Below are 21,659 nucleotides of genomic sequence, written 5' to 3' on the forward strand. Positions count from 1 at the left end.
GGTGTATTGAATTGACCTTTCTTTCAATTTGCCAATATATGCCATTGCTACGGTGCTGATCAAAGGAAAGCAAAAAGCACATCATCTAGAACCGTAGGCAGTCCTGTTCAAAGGAAGGGAACTCATAAGTCTACAAGTGCCCCACTATTATGCTCAGAATATCCCCTTGTTAATATTTCAAACAAACGCGCTGTACTCTCCATTGATGGCCACATTAGGAACTCATCTACAGACCTTAGTGCTATTTCCTGAGGCTGCAGGGGCTGTGTTTGCTGGAGTCCATTTCATAGTGTTATTGTTTGCACTGTAAACAAATGCACTCCTGCCACTGATTGATTTTTGTTGCTTCCAGCCTTGGTGGTTAATCACCTCATCTCTGTCATTCAGTAGCAGATCCTCCGGTTCTGTGGGAAGTGCTAATATGAGGAATAAGAAGTGATGCTTCTAATCAAATTCTCTCTGTCCATCCTCTTCCCCATGCAACCTCTATTGTCCAGCCTCACTATGGCCCAAACCATCAAATCATTTAAAAAGCGGGGGGGGGGGGGTGTCTTGGAGCTCTTTTACCTCATTACTACCCTTTCTATATAAGTTCCCCAAAATTGGATCCACGCTTTCAAAAGTGTCCTGATTGGGAGCTTTTACAGTTCCAAAATGGCTTACCCGTCCTCCATCCCTCTCTTTGAATACCGAATGCATGTCATAAATTGGAACCAGCAGCATGACATTGTGTCTTCTTGGTTACCTTGTTGTCAAGTAAAATTTATTTATTTATGTCTGGTGTTGCATAAAGTCGTACAACATCACCTCTCTAATACTGCGGAGTACGCGTCTGCTTGGCTGGTGAGGAAGAGGATGTCGCCAGTGTGTAATGGGCCCTATTCCATGGAAAGAAATGGGCCCCTGCAATGCTGTTTGAATGATAAAATGCAGCAATAATAGGGGTTCAATGACCCCCTCAGGCCTCTGTGCCTCTGTACCACTGCTCTTGATGCACCAATTGAAGCTACACTCCTGGGAAGAGGTTGCGGTCCTGGACGAATGGTGGAGTGTTCTTCATCTGGTGAGGTCCAGTCGCTCAAGAGAGGAGCAGGAGTCTGGAATTGATCATTCATTGGGTACACTCTGTCTCTAAAATCACCCTTCTGTACCCACTCGTGCCTGTTCTGGTGGGTGCTGGGGTTCTTGACTAGGGCCTGGAGTTCTGGCTCTCCAGGTGTGTGCCTCATCTACATCATTTCTGCCTCTGAATCCCACCAGCGCCCAGTTTGTGAAAAAGAGCTAGGGGATGGAGGATAAACAGTTAGCCAGCCTGTGAGTCCTGTAATGTCAAGACCTGAGTCTGGGTCTACCTCCCAGTTTTACATATCTCTAGGAGGACCTGTGGGGGTAGCAGGAGTGCTGTGAGAGCCAGGGATCCTCTCAGACTGGTCTCAAGGCCCTTTCGGGGTTATTCCCTGACCTAGTGACTATCCTTTTTGTTTGCTGTTATTGTCGTCTTCGGCTACAAGAGGGGAGAAGAGTCAATCGAAAGGGATCTCGGTTCTTCATTCTGTCATGTTATCTGACTATATATAGGTTGTAGAACTACATGAGCGTGTGAATTTTAGAAGAGGAACAGCCCGATGTGGGTGTTTTCTGTACGAGGAGACAGCGAGCAGCCCTTCATAGACTTCCTCACCGCCACATCACCTGTTCCACAAGTTCACCACTTTCAGATTAGGTGTGCATCTTTGTTGGTTGTACAGTCTACTTTGCAAGGAGTACTCAAAAGTTCAGATATGAGGCACACGATTGTGTACCTTACAGAACCCACCTTAGCGGTCTCTTTAAGACTGCAATTGCACATTCTCCTCCCTCTGATAAATGATCCACAGTTTCCTCAGTTTCAGCGTTTGAACTCTATAGTCATCCTAAGGCATGCGGCTTAAGTACTTTATGACTGTGTGATGCTGAGCCCATAATACCCTGTGCCTCAGATACCACGTGAGCCAAACGTTGACCTTTCTTGCATGGCCATATTAACGCCTAATTTAGTCATGGCCTGTTTAAAATCGGTCCTACGGTTAGAAATGCTCTGAACAGAAGGAATCTTATGTGAATTTTGATAGGTTCTGCATCGGAGCCTCGTCCATGGCTGTTGCTGGGAAACCAACCCCTTAGATGCAATCAACCTGAAAATAAGATGTGCATGTTCTCCAACTTAGGAGCAGGTAGAGGAGTGAAGTAGTAACATAACCATGACAATCTCCACCTTGTGTTTGCCATGGCCTTTATTTTTTTATTTTTATCATGATCATCGCCTATATTCCTTCACTTTCTTCCTGGACCTAAATGTTCGGAAGTAAAGCTTAGTAAGTGAGATCCTCTCTGAAGCAACGTGGCACTTTGGAAGCCTCCCAATACTCAAGAAGATGCTGCCACTTAAAATCCAAAAGAGCTGGAGTGGAGTCAATCACGCACTGACTCTGCACTATTTCTGGACGCTCAGATGCACCAACTTTAAGAGAAACGAGGGATTTACTCTATTCTAGGCTCCTAAACTGGTTGCCGTGAAGTTTATGATCACTGTTCCAAAAGTCATATTTGACACGTGTTCAATCTGAAGAAAGCCAGAGATGGATGTTAAAACAGCAAAAGGACCAACCCTGGCATCAATCACCTTGTCCCAGAATGACAAGCCTCCAAGTTTGCTTTTATCAAATAGCAAATTGCATACTTCAGCACTGAAATCTGGTTAGTGTACATCTAAAGGACCATATTTCGGGGTAGACTTGGATTGTGCTTTCCTGGACATGGTGAAAATGTCTCTAAAGGCAACACATCTCTCTCTGAACAAATCACTGTACGAATGTTTTTGGATTGACATCACAGTTCCTATGAAGTAGTCAGTTTCCCCTCTTCGACCTTAATGCTCATTGAAGGCAACTGCAATTATGAAATATATTATTAGGAGTGAAATGAAACACTCAAAGTAAAACAAGCAGTCAATAAACAATATAGAGGAGCCTAATGTGTAGGCCACAAACACTTTAAAATGTATGTTGGGGCTAAGGTCCTTTTTGTGAGTTTGTGAAACGTATCATCCTGCTCTTTATGTTTCTGTGTGCTTTTTCACCCAGAGCAGAAACTCCTCCAATCCACTTGAGTTTCGACCATGTGACTCGAATTGAGACATTATAGCTCAGTTCTAATAAAGGGGGGGGCACCCAAAGTGTACCCATGTTATGAAAGTGTCCACTGCCCTCGCTCCTCGGCAATGTGAAGACCCGATAATGTGTTTTGTTGTCAGATAGAACATTAATCTACTTCATGCACATGTTGTTTAAAACACCATTTCAAAACATGATTGAAGGTCTAATCAATTGTGGCAAAATATCGGAGAAATAATCACCTAAGAAATTAAACAGTGTGACTTTTCAAGAACAACATCTATTTAGATGCTTTTGCTGTAAGGTGCAAACAGACAGCTACATTCTAAAGAGCTGGCAATTTGAAATTCGGTGGCAGATTTCTTCATCAAATTGACTTAATACCAGCAATCTAGTAGTTTGTTATTAACAAAAACGTGACATGGAACAATGTTGTCTCGTATTTCAGTGGCTTATAAAATTGGAAACATTTTTTATGAATTTATATTGTTTGCATGTAATTTATTTGTAATTGAGGAAACCAACTACATGTGTTATACATGTTCAGTGATTTTGTAAACCAAAATGAATATATACATGTTTAAAAACGTAACCTAAGAAAAGGGCTAACAATGCATAAGAATATTCAGAATAAAATTCATCTGAGTGTGGAAGAAAAGGTGAATTTTGCTGTGAAATGCCTGCTATGCTGATCTGTTGGACTGTCGTTCACCCCAGTAATGCTGTTTCCGTAGTAATGAAATAACAGCACATAGTTACTTCCAATCTCCATAAAGTTACAGGAAAGAAGGGTCCAACAGCTTACATCATATGTTATGCGCTGTGAAAATATTGATCTATATTACAAACTGGGAAACTTTTTTAATGCTCTTGAAGAAATGCTGAAAAAGGACGGTTTTCTATAAGTAGGGTATTTTATGGGAAGTGGACTATATATATTGTAACTTTTTCCAATTGCTTTTATATCTAAAATGACGTAATGTCAAGCAAATATATAAACTTGACTGGCCCAACCCTGTTGTACAGCATTTCTATGGTGCCAGCTTATCTGTAATTTCTGGATTTCAATCTCTGGGTAAAATGTAAAACTTAAAGTACTAACATTTACTCTCTGTTGCACTGTGTGTATAAACAATAATGTTACATGGTTATTGGTCAAAGAATGCAAAAACTGAACCTCAGCTTAATTTCAGCCTCTGGTCCCTGCCATTTGAAAGTCCGTCTGTGAGTTCATGAAGAAGGAGCTTGTTTCCTCTGGTTATATTCTCCTTGTCTTCTAGACTCGCTCCCGCTCCCCTACACGATGCCGGAGGAAAGATACATGGACCACTTGGACCACATGCCCAACAAACAGGAAGCCCCTCCGCCACCGGAGCCCGTGGTTCTCTCTGACATTCGCAACTACCAACAGCAGCAGAGTGAGCCCGCAGCCTCACCAGGCACCAGAAGGGTGCTGCCTAGGGGCACCAGCCAAGAGGAGCGGCTGCGCAGCCTGGAGGAGGCGCTGGAGGGCATGACTGCCATGCTGGATATGGTCAAAGGCCAGGTGAGTCCCAAGGAGCTTCTGCAGTGCTCTGTAAGGTGTCATTGTGGGCTGAGCAGCAGAGGTCTAAATATGCTCAGTAGGTTGGAATCACAGCTGGAGCGATGTATCATCTCATTCTTCATTGAGTTGGGTAATAATGATATTTAATAATAACCTTAACTAGTGCAGCCATAGCATGCAGTATGTAGTCATTGCTGTTGTGTTAGCAGAGAGCTCACTTGATGGAGGTGCAGCTAGAGGTTGATTTCTCCTCCTCACTTCCTCAAACATCCCAACTGGGGTCCAGGAGATTTAGGATTTGTGCCCCCAGACCTTCGCTAGTTAATCGTATCTGTCCAAGCTGCATTAGTTGGACATTTCTTCATCTCTTTAGATTACAGAGCTGCAGCACATGGATGAGCCATACTGCTTAATGCTGTAAGACGCACACACGGTCAGAGAGCTCATACATCTTAGTCAGTCTGACCCACACATGCTATTGAGTGTAGGGACCCAAAAAAGCTCTGCCAATACATCTCATTCCTGTAGCAGTGCCTGGTGTCGGGTACAGAGACACACAGACAACCCAGCCAAAACATCTCCATTCCGACTCAAGACACACACTGCTGTTCTTTACCCACCAACCGCCTCTGCCAGTACATCCCAATCATGACCTACGCCCTAAAACATCCACTCATGGCTCTGCCAGTGCACCTCAAGTCTGATCTGCATATATTTCTTGGTCATTTGTTCTCAAGATTGGGCTTCGAGGCTATCCCAGTCTTACCTTCACTAACCATTTCTCGTTGAGGTGACCTGAGATATGTCGTCAGGATAACCCACAGACCTGGAGAATAACAATACAAAGTGCTACTGGGCATATTTTAGTGCTTGAATATCCCACTATTCCCAAGTATTATTCTCGTCCAATGGATGCTTTGGGGCGCAGAGATACTTGTGGTAAAGTTTGCTGCCTTAAACTCGAGACACCACCTTGTTGTGCTGGACTGGGCTAAAACCCAAAGGTACAGTGTTTTCCATCACTGATGAGCACCATGTGTTCAAACACCATAATAAAGGTGATCCCAGAGTCCGCTCAACGTTCCTGGATAAGGAACCTTATTACACTTACAAAGTAAGCGCGGGTGCACGGCATAAATGTGGACTCTGTCTGTATCAGAACTACTTGAGCCATAACTGTTACCTTATCCCTAACTTTAACCCTGACTCTAGCATGCATGTTTACCATTACCCATTCTCAATGCTTGGAGAACATTGGGGCCTCTCTCCTTTAGAGGCTTCCTAGATATACCTCTCACCTTGCCATGTCTGCTCCCCTCTAGAATGCTGACCTGCTGGCTCGTGTCACCTACCTGGAAACCTGTGAATGCCGGCGCCCCAAATGCTCCTGGGAAGGGAGAGAGCATGAAGACGGTGACACGTGGGACAAAGATGGCTGCCACCTCTGCACTTGCATTAAGGGTGAAGTGAAATGCTCGATCCGTAGAGACCAGTTCCACTGTCAGGGTAGGTAAATGCGTCCTAGTGACATTGTTTGCATTACTAGGGGCTTACTCTATAGCCGGAGACAGACTCACCTGTGGGAAAATATTTTAATTTCCTTATAAGCCTGTCAACTCTATCTCCAGCTGTCGCACAAGTGGTTGTTTCATTCAGTATTTGTCATTCAGAAATTGGGTTGAGTTGTCAAATACTAATACTAGAATCCACATTTTTTTCTGTAAATAGCTTTATATACACAAGCATTATTATAAGAGATGTTGCCGTATTCCTAAATGAACTGCACCCTGTCGTACCCCTGGGTGAGTGGAGGGGCACCTGTTTGTCATATGAATGATGCATACCTGAGTACAGAAGGAGGCCCACATGGTGTGCTTCAAGAAACTTGTGTCTCTGCTTGGAGAACAACATTGGGCATGCAGCACTGCTCAATGGATCATCTGCCCACACCTGAGGGACACCCTTCCACCTGTTTGTGTGCGTGACAGGCTATCCCTTAGCATCTTCCCGCAGTGAGTAACATGTCGGTAATGCTGGCAGTGCCTCCACCCATCAACGTAAAGGTACTGGTAGATGGACAGAGACTTCCGCCTGTGCATGCGTAACTCACATGTGCATGCGTAACACATTTAACTGTAATATGCAGATAATATCTCTTTAACTTGGGTTTTTAAAGATGAAACATGACTTCTCTTCAGGGTAAACTTCAGGTGAAGTCAGTATCAACGACATGGACTGCTCCCACAAAACAGAAATACAGACAGTATGAGATACACACTCACACGACTCTTCTTTTTGCTCCATCTCTAGTTCCTTCTCCCCCTCCCCCCTTTGACCCCGCATAGGTTTCGTCAGTCAAAATACTTCTTCTTCCCTCAATCAAGTGGGAATTTGCTGCTTTATGCACTTTTATGGAGAACAGTCTTAGCCAGATGGCACAATAATGAGCACAAACAATACACAGGGGAGGTCCTGTGAGTGGACACAGTCTTATATAGTGAGCGCCACAATACTGCAGGTGAGATCTTACTACTCAAAACACACAGTGCTCCAAGTGAGGACCTACTCGTGAATGCACTCAGTACTCCAGGTTAGTTCTTAAAACTAGTAAGTGGACATAGAATATTATGTTCCGTCTCAATATTAAATTAACATAAGACTCCCGGTGAGGTCATAGCGACAAAAGTACAGTACTCCAGGTGCTGGCGATAGAAAACCATTAATAGCAGCAAAGCCTCGTGCAGTGTCCGCACACCTCAGAGGCAGGGGGCTTTTCTGATACAAACCATCCCCAGCACAATAATTGTATTTATTGATTTAATGCGATTTTATATAGCGCGAACCTATGTAGTGTGTGTGGGGACTGCTAGTCTCCAAAGCCTTGGGGTCACTACACGTGGGTGCTGTGCGTGCGCTTATGAATGAGACACGTACTCAGCCTGCTGGTCTGGGCAGGAAGTGCCGTGCCACTTCCAGCCCGTTTATTTTATCTCTTTCTGGCCACGCCTGGCCAGAAAGTGTTACAGTGTGTGCTGGTGCTTCCGGGGCTCAGGAGAGACCCTCGGAACACTAGAGCGCTACATCCCTCCCCAACTTGGATTTTGAAAACTTGGGTTTGAAAACAACAGTCAGTGATGGTTCAGCATCTGAAATCAGCCAGCTTCTGGCTCGGCTTTGGATTAGGTCTAAGATCATACCTCCATCTGCCTCGTACTGGTACCTGCTCAGCTCTCGGGCTGGGTGTCGAGATGTTTGCGTCACCTTGGTCTGTAGTGTCCATAGACGTGCTCGCATCATGGGGTCTTCCCGCTCCAGTCTCGGATTCTTCTTCCGCTGGTTCTATTTGGTCGGAGTTGCGTTGTTGAGTGGCTGGTATTTGTTTGAACCAGGAGACATTCCTCGTTACTTCTTCTCCATCTCGGCGAGCTGTGACAGCGGTGCCCCGCATTTCCTTGACGACCCATGGTTCAGGCTCAAAGGCGGTGTTGAACTTTCCTCCAGGCCTTCGGGTTCGGATTAGCACAGTCTCGCCCGGTAGTATACTTCGGGACCGGGCACGCCTCTTGCTGCTTGCTTTCTCGTTTGTTCTCCTCCGCCTTTCTTGGGTGCGCCCGGGGGAGTAGGGTGGAGGTGTCCAGTTGTCGGCCATGGGGAGTAGATCTCTTCTCGGGCCAGCAAGCATCAACGCCCACGGTGATTGTTGCGTGGTACTGTGGGGCGTGCTTCTGTACTCCCGCAGAAATAGTTGGAGGGCTTCCTCTGGGTCTTTTCCTTCAGCAGTGGCAATTCGCAGGACCTTGTTGGTTGTCCTCATGAACCGCTCCACCTCCCCATTTGCCTGAGGCCATTGGGGCGTGATCCGGTGATGTCGGATGCCTAGGCTGTGTAGGAACTCCCGGAACTCGCACCCTTGGAATGGGGGGCCATTGTCTGTTTTGATGACCATCGGAACACCAAACATGGCAAAGGACTTGCTCAAAAGTGGTCGGATGTTGGCAAAGCTGGTGGAGGTGGCAAGATCTACAATCGGGTATTTCGTGTAGTTGTCGATCAGCACGACAGTGACTCTCCCATCTGGGAAGCTCCCAAAGTCCAGGCTGAGCCATGACCATGGTGATGGAGCATGCTCCTCCGTGATCACAGGCGCGGGTGTGTCCGCTGAACTAGTTATCTGGCACGCTCGGCACTGGCGTACCACGGTGTCAACAGCTCCCTCCAGGTCCGGGAACCAGACCTTCTCTCGCATTCTAGCTTTCATCCGGCGGGTGCCCTGGTGTCCTGCGTGTGCTAGGATGGTCGCCCTTTCCTGTAGGGTCTTGGGGATGATCACCCGGTGGCCTCTGAGGATGAGGCCATTGCTTGCTTGGCTCAGGTCATGGCGCACTCTCCAGAATTGTGTCAGGCGTGTTCGGTCGTCCTCGCTCCAATTGCTGACATTCTTTAGGAAGTTCTCCCAGGACCCTGATTGTACGGCCTCGGCTACTCGCTGGATGACCGCGTCGTTCACATACTCAGGTATGATGGCGTCAGCTGTGAGGGCTTGTGGACAAGAGGCAGCTGACAGCATGTCCACGAATTCTTCAGTGGGGTTCTCAAGATCTGTTTGTTGGCATTCCTTTGGGCCTGGATGCCTGGATAGAAAGTCTGCGGGGTTCTTGGCCCCAGGGCGGTAGGCTAGGTCCATTTGGTACTGCTGCACTTGTATGGCCCAGCGTTCTATCCTCGGGGGTGGATGAGGAGCGGTTCCCTTGAACAAGGGTATCAGCGGCTGGTGGTCAGTTATCATGCGGAACGGGTGTCCAGAGATGTATAAGTGGAAATGAGCACATGCCCACTTCACTGCTAGGGCCTCTCTCTCAACCTGCGAGTATCTTGACTCGACCGGGGATAGTGCTTTGCTTGCGAATGCTAGTGGTGACCACGTGCCGGGTTCAGTTTCCTGCGATATCACCGCTCCTAGGCCAACCGGGCTGGCGTCTACTACTATTTCGGTAGGTTTGGAGGTGTCAAAGTAGGCCATTGTGGTGCTGTCTAGCAGCGCTGTTTTGATTTTGTCGAACGCGTTGGCTTCAGTCTCTGTCCACCGCCATGCGTTTTCCTTCTTCGTTAGGTTCCTTAACGGCTCTGCAATCGAGGCCAGGTTGGGGATAAACCTTGCACAGTATTGTGCCATCCCCAGAAAGCTACGCACTTCCGATGCTGTGGTAGGTGCAGGGGCATTCTTGATCGCCACTGATTTGCGAGGGTCGACAGCAACTCCTTCAGACCCGAACACGTAACCAAAGAATTCGATGGACTTCTTGAAAAATTGACATTTGTCCTTGTGAAGGGTTACGCCAAACTGTGCAAGCCGGTGTAGCGTTGCTCTTAGCCTGTTGTGGTGTTCTTCGCTCGTTTTGGCATGGATTAAGATATCGTCACTGACGTTCAGCACTCCTTGGAGCCCCGAGAGGATTTCTTTGATCGTATTCTGGAAAATCTCAGCTGCCGATGAGATCCCAAAGTTCAACCTCTTGTAGCGCCTCAATCCCAGGTGCGTCGAGAAAGTTGTGATGTATCGGCTTTCTTCAGCCAGTCTCAGCTGGTGATAACCTGCATTGAGGTCTAGTTTAGAAAACCACTGGGCGCCGTTTAGGTCCGTCAGGATGTCATCGACTGTAGGTGTGAGGTGTCGCTCACGGCGGATGGCTTTGTTTGGGATTCTCATGTCGATGCAAATACGGATTTTCCCCGGTTGTTTCGGTTTCTCAGCTATGACCATGGGGGACACCCATGGTGTCGGTCCGGACACCTTTTCGATCACTCCCTGTGATTCTAGCAGGTTCAGCTCCTGCTCGACTGCAGCACGCAGGTGGAATGGTACTCTTCGGTGTCGGAGTGCAATTGGTTGCACTGTAGGGTCTATGTGTAGCTTGATGGGTGGGTGCTTGATGGTTCCAAGGCCTGTGAACAACTTGGGGAACATGAGTAGGATGTCTTCAACTTGCATTGCTCGCACTGCGTTCGCGAAGGCAATGAGGCCTAGGTCTTCCGCCGTGTTGCTCCCTACTAACAGGTCCGCCTCTTTGTCGATCACATGGAATGTGGTCGTGACTTCCTGGTCCTCTGCTCGGACTTGCACAATCATTTTGCCTCGCAGTGGGAGGGGGTCTTGGCTGCCGTAGGTGAAGATCCTGGCTTTAGACGGAACAAGTGTGGGTTTCGGATGGAGTGCTTTGTAATGTTGGATGCCCATTACATTTACCGTGGCCCCGGTGTCGATGACTCCAACCGCTGGTGAACCGTGGATTTGTATTTGGCACTTGGGTTGCGGCCGTCGACTCTTCTTCAGCTCACTGACAAAGGATACGAAGTAGCATTCGTCCTCTCCGTCTGTGGACGAATCATCATATTGTGGTTGCTGCGACTTGTGCGACCTGGAGGAGCGTGACGTTGTGGAGTCATCTAGCGACAGCTGTTTGACTGCTCCAGCGGCCGATCGCCGTCCTGAGGCGTTCCGTCCTCGAGACCCTCCTCTGCATACGCTGGCGAAGTGGTTGGGGATGCCGCATTTGGAGCATGTCTTCCCTCGTGCTGGGCAGCCATCTTGGGTGTGTTCCTCCCTGCCACAGTAGCCGCACAGCGTTTGACGTCGGGTTCGCGTCGGCCCTCGACCTCTGCTTCCTCGGCTCGACACACGCACTGCATCCACCCGTTCTGTCTTGATCACTGTTCCTGATTCGTGGTGTGGATTAAGGGCCGCTTCCATCGCGGTGGCGCGGGCGTCAGACAGCTCGTGGGACCGTGCAAGGATCAAGATTTCGTCGAGTGAGATTCGCGGCTGCCTCAGGATCAATGTCCGCAAATGTTTGTTGCGGCAACCCTGGATGAGTTGTGCAGTGACTTCTTTCTTTTCGTCGTCCTCGGTGCACGTGCTTATCAGGTCTCTTAGTCGCGCATGAAACGCGTCCATTGTTTCCCCTTCCCGTTGTTTGGCTTGTCGGAATTTGAACCTCTCGTAATGGGGGTTTAGTTGAGGGTCGAAATGGGCGTTGAGCGCGTTGACCGCAGCGTCGAAATCATTGGCGGCACCTGTGTTGGGGAGGTGTCTAAATAACTTGTAAAGTTCTGTGCCTCCGAAGTGGAGGAGTAGAGAGCGCTTCACTTCATTATCTTTTTCTCGGGTGGCCGTGAAATAATTGTTAAGTTGTCCTAGCCATACTGCCCATCGGGGTGCTGCTGTCCCCGGGTCGATTAGCTCGCTGAAAGGCGGTAGCGCCTGTAATTGTGCATGTGCGGAGGGTGTTGGAGCTTGAGCCGCAGGGGGTGCTGCTACCTGTGGCGCCCCTCCGGTGGCCCCACCTTGGTCTTGAGGCATGGTGTCGTGGGCAGTGCTCTCTTCAGGCGCTGGTTGTGCTAGCTTAGTGTTTACTCGTAATGTTCTGTGCCTGTTAAATTGTATTGTCTTGTGCTTGTTTTATTTTGTTGGTCCTTCTCTTTGTTCGCTCGTGTGGTTGAGCATTCAGTCAGAGCGCTGGGCGAGCCCTTTATCACATGGAGTTCACCGCTCCATTGATTCCCCTTCAGCGTGAGGCGCTGCGCACACACGCGGTGAAAGATCTGGGGCCTGCGTCGGCTTTGAGCGTCTGCGCATGCGCGCACTCCAGAAGCGGCCGGCTGGGCCTGTCTCCGGCGCCTCCCGCTTTCTCTCCTCAGCGCGTCGCCGGTACCGGTCCCCACGCAGCTTCTGGCATATGCTGCTTACCGGTAGGCGACGTCTTCACTCCGGAGTCAGTCTTGGGACGCACGTGACGGTCACAAGCGCTGGGTCGGCGGGCTCCGGCCGAGTCGGGGCTCGGCGGCTCCGGCAGCTGGTCCGCTCGCGGGTGTGGGTGGCTCCACTCCCTCGTCGCCAGTGTGGGGACTGCTAGTCTCCAAAGCCTTGGGGTCACTACACGTGGGTGCTGTGCGTGCGCTTATGAATGAGACACGTACTCAGCCTGCTGGTCTGGGCAGGAAGTGCCGTGCCACTTCCAGCCCGTTTATTTTATCTCTTTCTGGCCACGCCTGGCCAGAAAGTGTTACAGTGTGTGCTGGTGCTTCCGGGGCTCAGGAGAGACCCTCGGAACACTAGAGCGCTACAGTGTGCACTCCTCACCGACAAGGAGTTTCTCTCATAGAACATCCATCCACCCACCACAAATGAGCCTAGTGCAGTGACTGCACTGGTATGGAATTCGGAGCTTCTCCAATATACGAACCATCTTCTGTACAAGAGGCTAGTGCAGTGTCTGCACAGCTCTGGGATAAGGAACTTCTCTCACATACAAACCAATCGCCGTCCAAGAGGCTAGTGCCGTGACTGCACACGTCAGACCCACGCCTGGGAGTCTATCTCTGTGGCGAGAACGGAGAGGATTGTGCTGAGACTACCCCCTCCCATTGCGTGACGCTCCATGGAGAGGGGGGGGGGGGCATGATGCCAGGTGGGCCTCGGCGTCTTCTTTGATTGGCCCTCGTGAATGCTTTGATACTGCTTGCTTTGTCTGGAGGTGCGCACAGGTGTGCCGGGCCCACAGATAGGACAGCACTGCGGGCTCCCGCTGACGCGCACCGAGGAGGGTCTCTGCTACTGACATACAATGCCCTGCCTCTGTCATTTAGGTTGGGTGGGGGAGGGGTGATCCTGTGACGGGGTCTGATCGCTATCATGCAGGTGGCTCTCCTGGACTGTCAGTGAGGGAGGCTGGGATATGTTGCCTCTGCCCCCCTCTAACTCGTGCACCATGTCTCGTTCTCGTTCCTGTGGCTTCTGGCTTTTAGCAGTGGCGCAGCGCAAAGTGTTGCTTCTCCCTGCGGGGCCTCCGCGACTCCCACGCCACGCAGATATTCTTTGGCCTAGGGCTGAATGCACCCCCTTCCCACGAGAGGTCGGGGTCCCCCTGTTACGCTATGGCATTCGTGCACATGCAGTTTGGCTCCCTGAGACTCACGAGAGAACCTAACAGTTCTCTCTCTCTCAGTTCTTTTAAGGCTGCGGCCACAGGGCAATTCGGACGCTGGGAGTCGAGAAAGAGAGGGAGGAGAGTGGCGTGTTGGTGTGTGTTTGAAAAGAGAAAATTGCACAGTGCTTCTAAACATTACACGTTGTGTGTGTCTCCTGGGGCAACGGGCCAGCTTCTCTGCCTTCAAAAACCGGGCTCTGAAGGCTCCGACTCACCAGGGAAATGCCCGACGGAAAAAAGGACAGTCCGGGCCTGACCGTCAGGATTTAGCATCTCTCTCTGCAACCGCACACCTGTGGCCGGACTCTGGTGTTCAACAGTGCAATACACTGACCTCAAGCCTACAGGTAGAATTGGACTTCACGTGCTGCTGGGAAAGTCCTAAAATGGAACTCTTCTGCATCCTCTACAACAGCCACCACAAAACCAGGGGCTGTGGTGTATTGTGACCCCGCCGCCAGATTTATTATCTCTTCCCCGGTTGTGCCTATGTATACACGCTGTTATAATCTCTCAGTGCTTTGAAGTGGCCAAACGGGGACGGGCAGCACTGTATGGCTCGATCGAAAATCTCTATACATAGTGTGGGAATTGCCTGAGGACACCGCGGGGGAGCAATATAATACATCGTTTATAAAAGCAGCATTGCTTGGGCAAGCAGAGCTGTGGGTGGGGTACTTCTAGAGAAATCCTAAACTCTTCATTTTTTTGGAGGTCAGAGGTCACGGTTCCCTGCACAAGCATTCTGGTATTTGATATTGCTGAGATTAAATATTGCACCGAGTGGAAGAAAGGATTTTGACCCTATTAAAATTCTTGCCCTGGAATGTACGAGGACGTGTTATTCAAACGGAAAGGAAAAATCATTATTTAAATGTGAAGAGGGGTGAGGCAGGAGTTTACTGTTCGCAACATAGGCCTCTGTCTTTCACAGAGCATGCAGAGCATTCATAACCTTCGTATTTGTTATCACCCTGCTTAGAGAGAATTAATGCATTGTATTGATACATGAATGTGCACCATTTTTGTAATTTTTTTTAACGGAGTTTTATATTGCTCAAACTTGACGCGAAGATATCAGGTCTTTGGGCCTGTTGAACCAAGAAAAGATGTTCTAAATTCATCACCTGAGGCCTGCCCTTATGTCTTGGTCTCAGCCGGGGTGCCCCCTATAAAGACAAGCATTGGAAATGCAATAGGTCTCGCAGCATTAGAGTTAGTGCTTTTAGAATTGTTTATGGTTTTTTTTGTAAATCTTTAGCATTTTTGTTTCCTGTAGCCAATGCTAAAGAATTAAAAAAAAAAGCCATAAACATTTCTAAAAGCTCTAACTCAAATGCTCCGAGACCTATTGCACCGTGTGAGGGTGAGGGGTTGAGGGTGAGTGAGGGTGAGTGAGGGTGAGTGAGGGTGAGGGTGGGTGAGGGTGAGTGAGGGTGAGTGAGGGGTTGAGGGTGAGTGAGGGTGAGGGGTTGAGGGTGAGTGAGAGTGAGGGTGAGTGAGGGTGATTGTGAGGGTGAGTGAGGGTGAGGGTGCTAGTAATTACAGGAAATTAGAACAGGAAATAGCGTAGATGGAAAGCGTTTAACAAAGTGAAAATTAGCACATGAGGTTCTGCAAACATCCTCATCGGGGTAGCACAGATCGGCAACTCTAAAAACACATTACTTGAACAGCGAATGAGACGTGAAATGTATTAGGTCACCTGCCTTATAAAGGATTTAAAGGTTAATAACTAATTAGAAATAATGGTCTCACTCCGAAGATCTATTAATAAACCTCTCAGCTCATTAAATACATTCTATACGCCGTCACAGCAGGCGTTTTTAAATATCCGATAAAGGGAAACCCTACTGAAAGGATTCGTGCTGTTGCAGGGAAAATTGGTTCCATTTGAAACCCCACACGTCACGGGGTTCAACTCACAGTGACAGAACTCCAATGCACCGCTCAGAGTGAGATGACATGCCCTGAATGTTAACTCCTCTTTACTTACACGCACCGCCGGCGGTGTAGATGTTAAAAAGTGGGCTGGGTGACGTACAGTAGGCCAATGCCACTGAAAATAAAGTCTGATCAGCTAGCGGCCAAGAAAGTCGCAAAGTCACATACATAATAAAGCATCTAGGTTTCATAAAAGGTTAATGCTCCCTAAAAGCACGTTTCTTCTTCGTGCTGAGGAAAACGAAAAAACCGAAAGAAGCGCTTAACTCTAGTATGCTTGCAACGTATCCTTTTGAATGAGCACCACTAGACATGCGCAGTATTTAACGCTTTCAGTGAGGTTCGCGGCACCATGCCAACAGCTGCACGGTGCCTCCCTTGCGGGTGGCGACATTACGCTGCCAGTGCAGGAGGCCCAGGACCAGTGACGTCAGCTGCGCGCACACACACACCGCACGTCGATGCAACCAAGACCGACGCGGCATTACAACACTGGCAGGTCCAGGCGGATCTCGGGAGCCCATCATGGGAACACAGAACAAGAATGAGCCCTCAGGAAAAGTTAAAAGGCTGCATGCGCTTGCTAAAGCCGACTGCCTAATTTAACCAGCATGCAAAGCAGAAAACACACGCTCATGAAAGTGTCTTGTTGTGACCCACACAGGACACGTTTGGAGCGACTTTGACGGTGTTCAGTAGCAAACGGCAATCGTTATAACACGTCAGCCCGCCTATGCCATAAGTAAAAGTAGCAGTGCCTCCGTGTAGAAGCATGAAACAAATCGTACTCACCTCACGGTAGAAGTAGGAGAAATGCGACACGGCGGGAAGGGGAGGGGGCGGAGCGGGTAAAATAACAAACAAGACGGAGGGAAGAGAGGGGAGGGGGGAGGAGAAATGCGACACGGCGGGAAGGGGAGGGGGCGGAGCGGGTAAAATAACAAACAAGACGGAGGGAAGAGAGGGGAGGGGGGAGGAGAAATGCGACACGGCGGGAAGGGGAGGGGGCGGAGCGGGTAAACCAAGACGGACGTGCACGCGCTTTTAAGCTCAATGCGCATGCGCATTGAGCTTAAAAGTCACGGGCACTGCAAGGAATCGCCACGATTCCTTGCAGTGGATAAAGAGTGGATAAGTCCCAATACTCTCGCTTGCTCGATGCGCATGCGCATCGACAGGCGAGACCTAAAAAACCAATCAGAGTCTTGGGATCAAATACGCAACAAGAGTGTTAATTGGCTGGGAAAACACAAGGGGTTTAGCATGCACAACATCAATGATGTTTTGATGATGTTCAGGGTGGGCTGGGTTGGTCCTTCTGTTAAGACCTTAGAAGGAGATTGTATCGTTTTTCATTTCCGTCGGCCTGCTTTGGTAAAATCTATACTGAGCCAAAGAGAGCATAATAATTTTTCATCCACTGATATCAGGTCATTGCCTCATGGCTATTTTTATAAACCCAATAACTCTATCAGCACACCAGCCATCTCTCTGCTCCTGTCACAAAATAGGTTCACCCCCCCTCTCTGATCTGAATATGTTATATTGACTGCCTCCTATACTTTCGCCCATCGGATTGGTCCCCTTTAGATCAGCACCGTCCTCCTTGGTAAGCAATGCTTTAGACCCCTCCAACCATAATTTGCAGGTGCTCAGCTGGAATGTTGCCGGCTTAGCCTCCAAAGTAAACAACCCGGATTGGACTAACCTGGTAAACAAATTTGAGACCTGGGCCACAGGGGATCTACACCTTGAGGGCTTTCAATGCTATAATGTCTGCGCACCAGTTCCCACACATGGGCGAGCCTCAGGCGGCCTTTCTATTTGGTTCAATATTTAGTCTGGCTGAAGTATCAAAACTATTTCCACAAATAGTCCCAATTTCCAAGCTTTGATTTACACACGGGTGGGTCTCTATTTGTTTTATAAACTTTTATAATAATGATTTCCTAAATGTGCCAAATACAATTGTTGCCAACCTATTTCATTTTGTGTCAAATATACAAATCACATCAGGGATCCCCAACCTAGCTGGAATTTGTTTGGAAGGTGATTTTAACTTTAAGATTTCAGGGGGGAACACATCAGCCACTCTTCACGCACCACGTGTAAATCTGTGTAAAAGGAGGACGGAATTCGTTGATTATCTGTCAAATTATGAGTTAGTAAACGTGATGGACAGTGCAGCTGTAAACATCGATGAAAGCCACTGCATCCCAACGTTCAGAGGCCGTGGCTGTGCCTCAGTAATTGACTACATTTTCATTTCTGCCACGTTGGAAGATATTCTACTTATTGCAGAGGTTATACCTACCGTATGTGGGGACCATAACCCAACTTTGGTGTTGTTTACGGTCACTTCTAGAACCAATCCGACTGTAGAACCAGGAGCTAGTAATTTAACACCCTCGACCGATAACCTGAGACTTATTTGGAAAGGTAACGACAACAGTATTGTGTTTCAGAACATGGTAATAACTTACGGGTCATTTGTTGATACCTGTCTGTCATCTATGGACGTGAACCCCGAGGTAGTAACAGCTTTTGCCCACCTTTGCACAGGCGTTAAACGAATTATCTCAAAACCCATGACGTCCAATAACAACAATACCAAGTGGTTTAACAGTGATTGCTCAAGGGCCAATAGAGAGCTGCGCGCTGCCTTGTTATCAACACCAAGGGATGCAAGCCTTGTTAGATCACTGAGGAAACATTATAATAAAGTGGTTAAACAGAGGAAAGATGAGATATTAAAAGATCATTGGTATAATTTGGCCAGTGCAGCTATTTTAAATAATACAAATGGGTTTTGTCAATCTGTTAAAAATATGTAGTACACTTTTTGACCTATTTACATAAGGACTTGGGAGCTAAGGTGAGGATCAGCAGGGGCGTAGCAGTATCAGGGAACATCGTGATTGGCAGAGGGGTCAGGCAGGGTTGTGTTCTGGCCCCTCTGCTTTTCATTTCATACATCAACGAGCTGAATAATGATCTGTCCAAACTGACTAAGGATGTCCCTATGATCAATGGTAAAATGCTCCCGCCCTACTATACGCAGATGATGCGGTCCTGATGGGCCGCACTCCCAATGCACTGCACACTTTAGTTGGGGGTTTTGTGGATTTTATGAATAAGTTGGACCTTTGCACAAATTAAAAAAAATAATTTTTAATGAATTGTGGCCCCAAAAAATATTCCCTAAATGTGATTAATTCTGGCCCCGAAAAACTATTATGCACACTCACTTTCCCATACTTGGGCTTGGTATATACAGATAGCGGTACCTGGGTTGCCCATTTGGCACACAGCAGGAGAAAATTTATAAAAGCTGTTAACTCGATCCTGTCTCTCCCCCAACCGAGAAGAACTGAGGTAGTGCTACCCCTTCTGAAAATATACAAATCTCAGTGCCTACCGACCGCAACATATGGAGCGAAAATTTGGGGCTACGCAATTGTAATAACATCCAGGTAGAGGAAAAGTTTTGGGGGGCACCGATCAGTTCTTCCTCTTTTGTTTGCCATCAAGAGTTAAACTTACCCTTTATCAAGGATTACATTAAGACCCGCCCAGTGATCTTCTGGATGAAAGTGTGGCAAAATCAAGCAGCCTCCTTGACTAGAGACATCATAGTCGACTGCCTTAAGTGTAATAAGTGCGGAGATATACCCTGGTTGGCAGCCGTTAAGTCTAGCCTGAGCATTGTAAATCTGCCACACATTTTTACAGACCCAGGAAATATGGCAGGCACCAACAAAAAGATTATCCAGGGGGCCCTGTATGCTTACTATGCCAACCGGAGACACGAGCAAGAAATCTTGAAACCCTCAGTTGCTCGGTATATAACTATGGTACGTGCAGAGGGCCCCCCCACAAAATCCCCAGCTAGTTATCTCTTAAAGGTGACCAATCGCTGGGAACGAAGGCTGCTTTTTTGCCTTAGGGCTGGTACATTAAAATATTCACTCTGCTTTCCTCTAGGTTTTAATACCAATCTCGAGCAAATACATTGCCCCTGTGGAAATTGTGGCAGCCAATCCATGTTACACTTTTTATTTTTCTGTGATTTTTATAAATTATATAGTAAGAAACTGCAGTTCCCCTTCTTTAAAGCCCATGATATTACTGATTTTAGGGAAGCATATAGGGAGATTGTTATGCTCAATGGGGAAAATTTAATTTTTCGTGTTAGCGAGTTCTTGAAACTGGCTCTCCGTTTCGTGCTTCTATGAACACAGTACAGACAGTTTTTGGTGCATGCCAGGCATCTGATTTAACTAATACGTGGGGCACGTATTTTTAATTTCATTATTCTTATGTGTCAGAGTGTCCGCATTTTAATACTTCATGTTGTTACATTTTTTAATAGTATATTTAATATTATCTTCGAACTAACAACTAAATTGTAGGCTTACCTATGTTTTGCAGAATTTACTTGTACTATGTATATAATTCCGTGTCCACATAATAACATGTTTATTGCACTTATTGATTTTTAATTATTAACTATGCATGCATTGTGCCGGTTTCATCTTGTACTTTTATGGATATTCTTTGTATCTGAATAAAGAATTAATTGATTGATTAATTGATATCAGGTATCACGACGCTTTACATGAGCAGCAGTTGCGTTACACGAGGACACATTCATTTTTGTTAAGCACAGGGAGATTAACTGATTTGCCCAGAATCACAGGATGACTCGAACCCGGTTCCCCAGATTTGAGGTCCACCTCCCTAGCAATTAAGCCAACTCCTCTCCCCACTTTGGGTGTGAACTCCAAGCACACCCCAGGCCCTGTTTTCATAACTAGAAGAAATGTCACTCAATTTTGAAGTAATTCTGCAAAAACAAATCACCCTAATTTCGCACACACCGTATGACATTCAAGTTGCATTGCAGCAGAGATATTATCAACTCACTGAGCTATGCTACATGCTTCAGCAAAGCTTGATAATGTGCCTGCGGACTTGTTGAAAGCAGAGAAGGCGATTTTGTGCCCTTATTTTGCGCTTTTTTCAATAATATCATGACTGGGCTCTCCATGCCGCCGACTTGGGTAGGAGCTGAAATTGTCCCAATCTATTAGAAAGGCCTTCGGTCTGGTCCATCGAATTACCGCACTGTCAGTCCTATCAACAGCTCACAGAAGCTTTTTTGTCGCATTCTGTTGAACAGGCTGACTCTTCTCCAAGCTGGATTCAGGGCTGGGACAAGCCCCCTTGACCAAGTGCTCCAATTGCAACTAATCTACCGGAATTATGTCACACTAGAGGGTGGGTGCCTCTAGGTCATCTTTGTCGACCTTCGGTTGGCTTATGACCTAGTTCCAAAGGAGTGCTTGTGGGCAGATCTAACTAACATAGGAGTTCCGAAATATTTGACTGATGTGTTCAGGTGGCTTCACCTGGACAACTATGCGCAGGTTAGGTGTGGCCCTGCTGGGGAGTTGACAGACCCTATTCGAGTGTTCCAGGGGTGAGACAGGGATGTGTCTTAACTCTCACCTTGTTCCTGCTAAACATGAATTACCTGGTAACCTCTCTAGAGCAGTGCAAGCACAATGCCCGTGTCTGGTAAACAGGAAGGTCCTGGTGCTCCTGTTTACAGATGACACTTTACTGGTCTTGAGATCCCCGACGGGTATCCAAAATTTGTTGGGCCAGTTTGGTGTGTTCTTCAAGCAGAGAGGGCGGAGATCAATCTTTACAAAACAAATATATACAGTATTGAATCCTTGTCAGATGGCTAGAACGCTCCAGCGCTTAATGGCTCTCCACGTGAGAGGGTCCGTACCTTTGCTCACCCTCAATGAGCATTTTGGCTGATCACCCTAGATCCAAAAGTTTAATCTCAGATTAGAACACTATACTGGTGGTATCCGAGAGCCTCGAATGGCTATCTTTCGCCAAATAACACCTGCATTGCAAATTTACAACCTGCAAGCTCTGGTGGGGTCTCTATATCGTGGGGAATTTTGGGGGCACGACAATGTTAATGATAAGGAACTGACAGAAAGTCATTTTCTC

General features: G+C 47.6%; 1 protein-coding gene across 1 annotated transcript in view; it reads left to right on the top strand.

Moving 5' to 3' along the window:
- Window positions 1-21,659, top strand: part of KCP (kielin cysteine rich BMP regulator) — a 622,724-nt gene that overhangs the window by 169,512 nt on the left and 431,553 nt on the right. The window contains exons 4-5 of the mRNA XM_078677796.1: window positions 4,433-4,698; window positions 6,021-6,204. Of these exons, the coding sequence (XP_078533922.1) occupies window positions 4,433-4,698; window positions 6,021-6,204 (450 nt within the window). The remainder of the gene's footprint in view (window positions 1-4,432; window positions 4,699-6,020; window positions 6,205-21,659) is intronic.

The sequence above is a fragment of the Lissotriton helveticus genome, chromosome 1_1 (genome assembly GCF_964261635.1).
Source record: "Lissotriton helveticus chromosome 1_1, aLisHel1.1, whole genome shotgun sequence".
In the NCBI taxonomy this organism is placed as follows: Eukaryota; Metazoa; Chordata; class Amphibia; order Caudata; family Salamandridae; genus Lissotriton; species Lissotriton helveticus.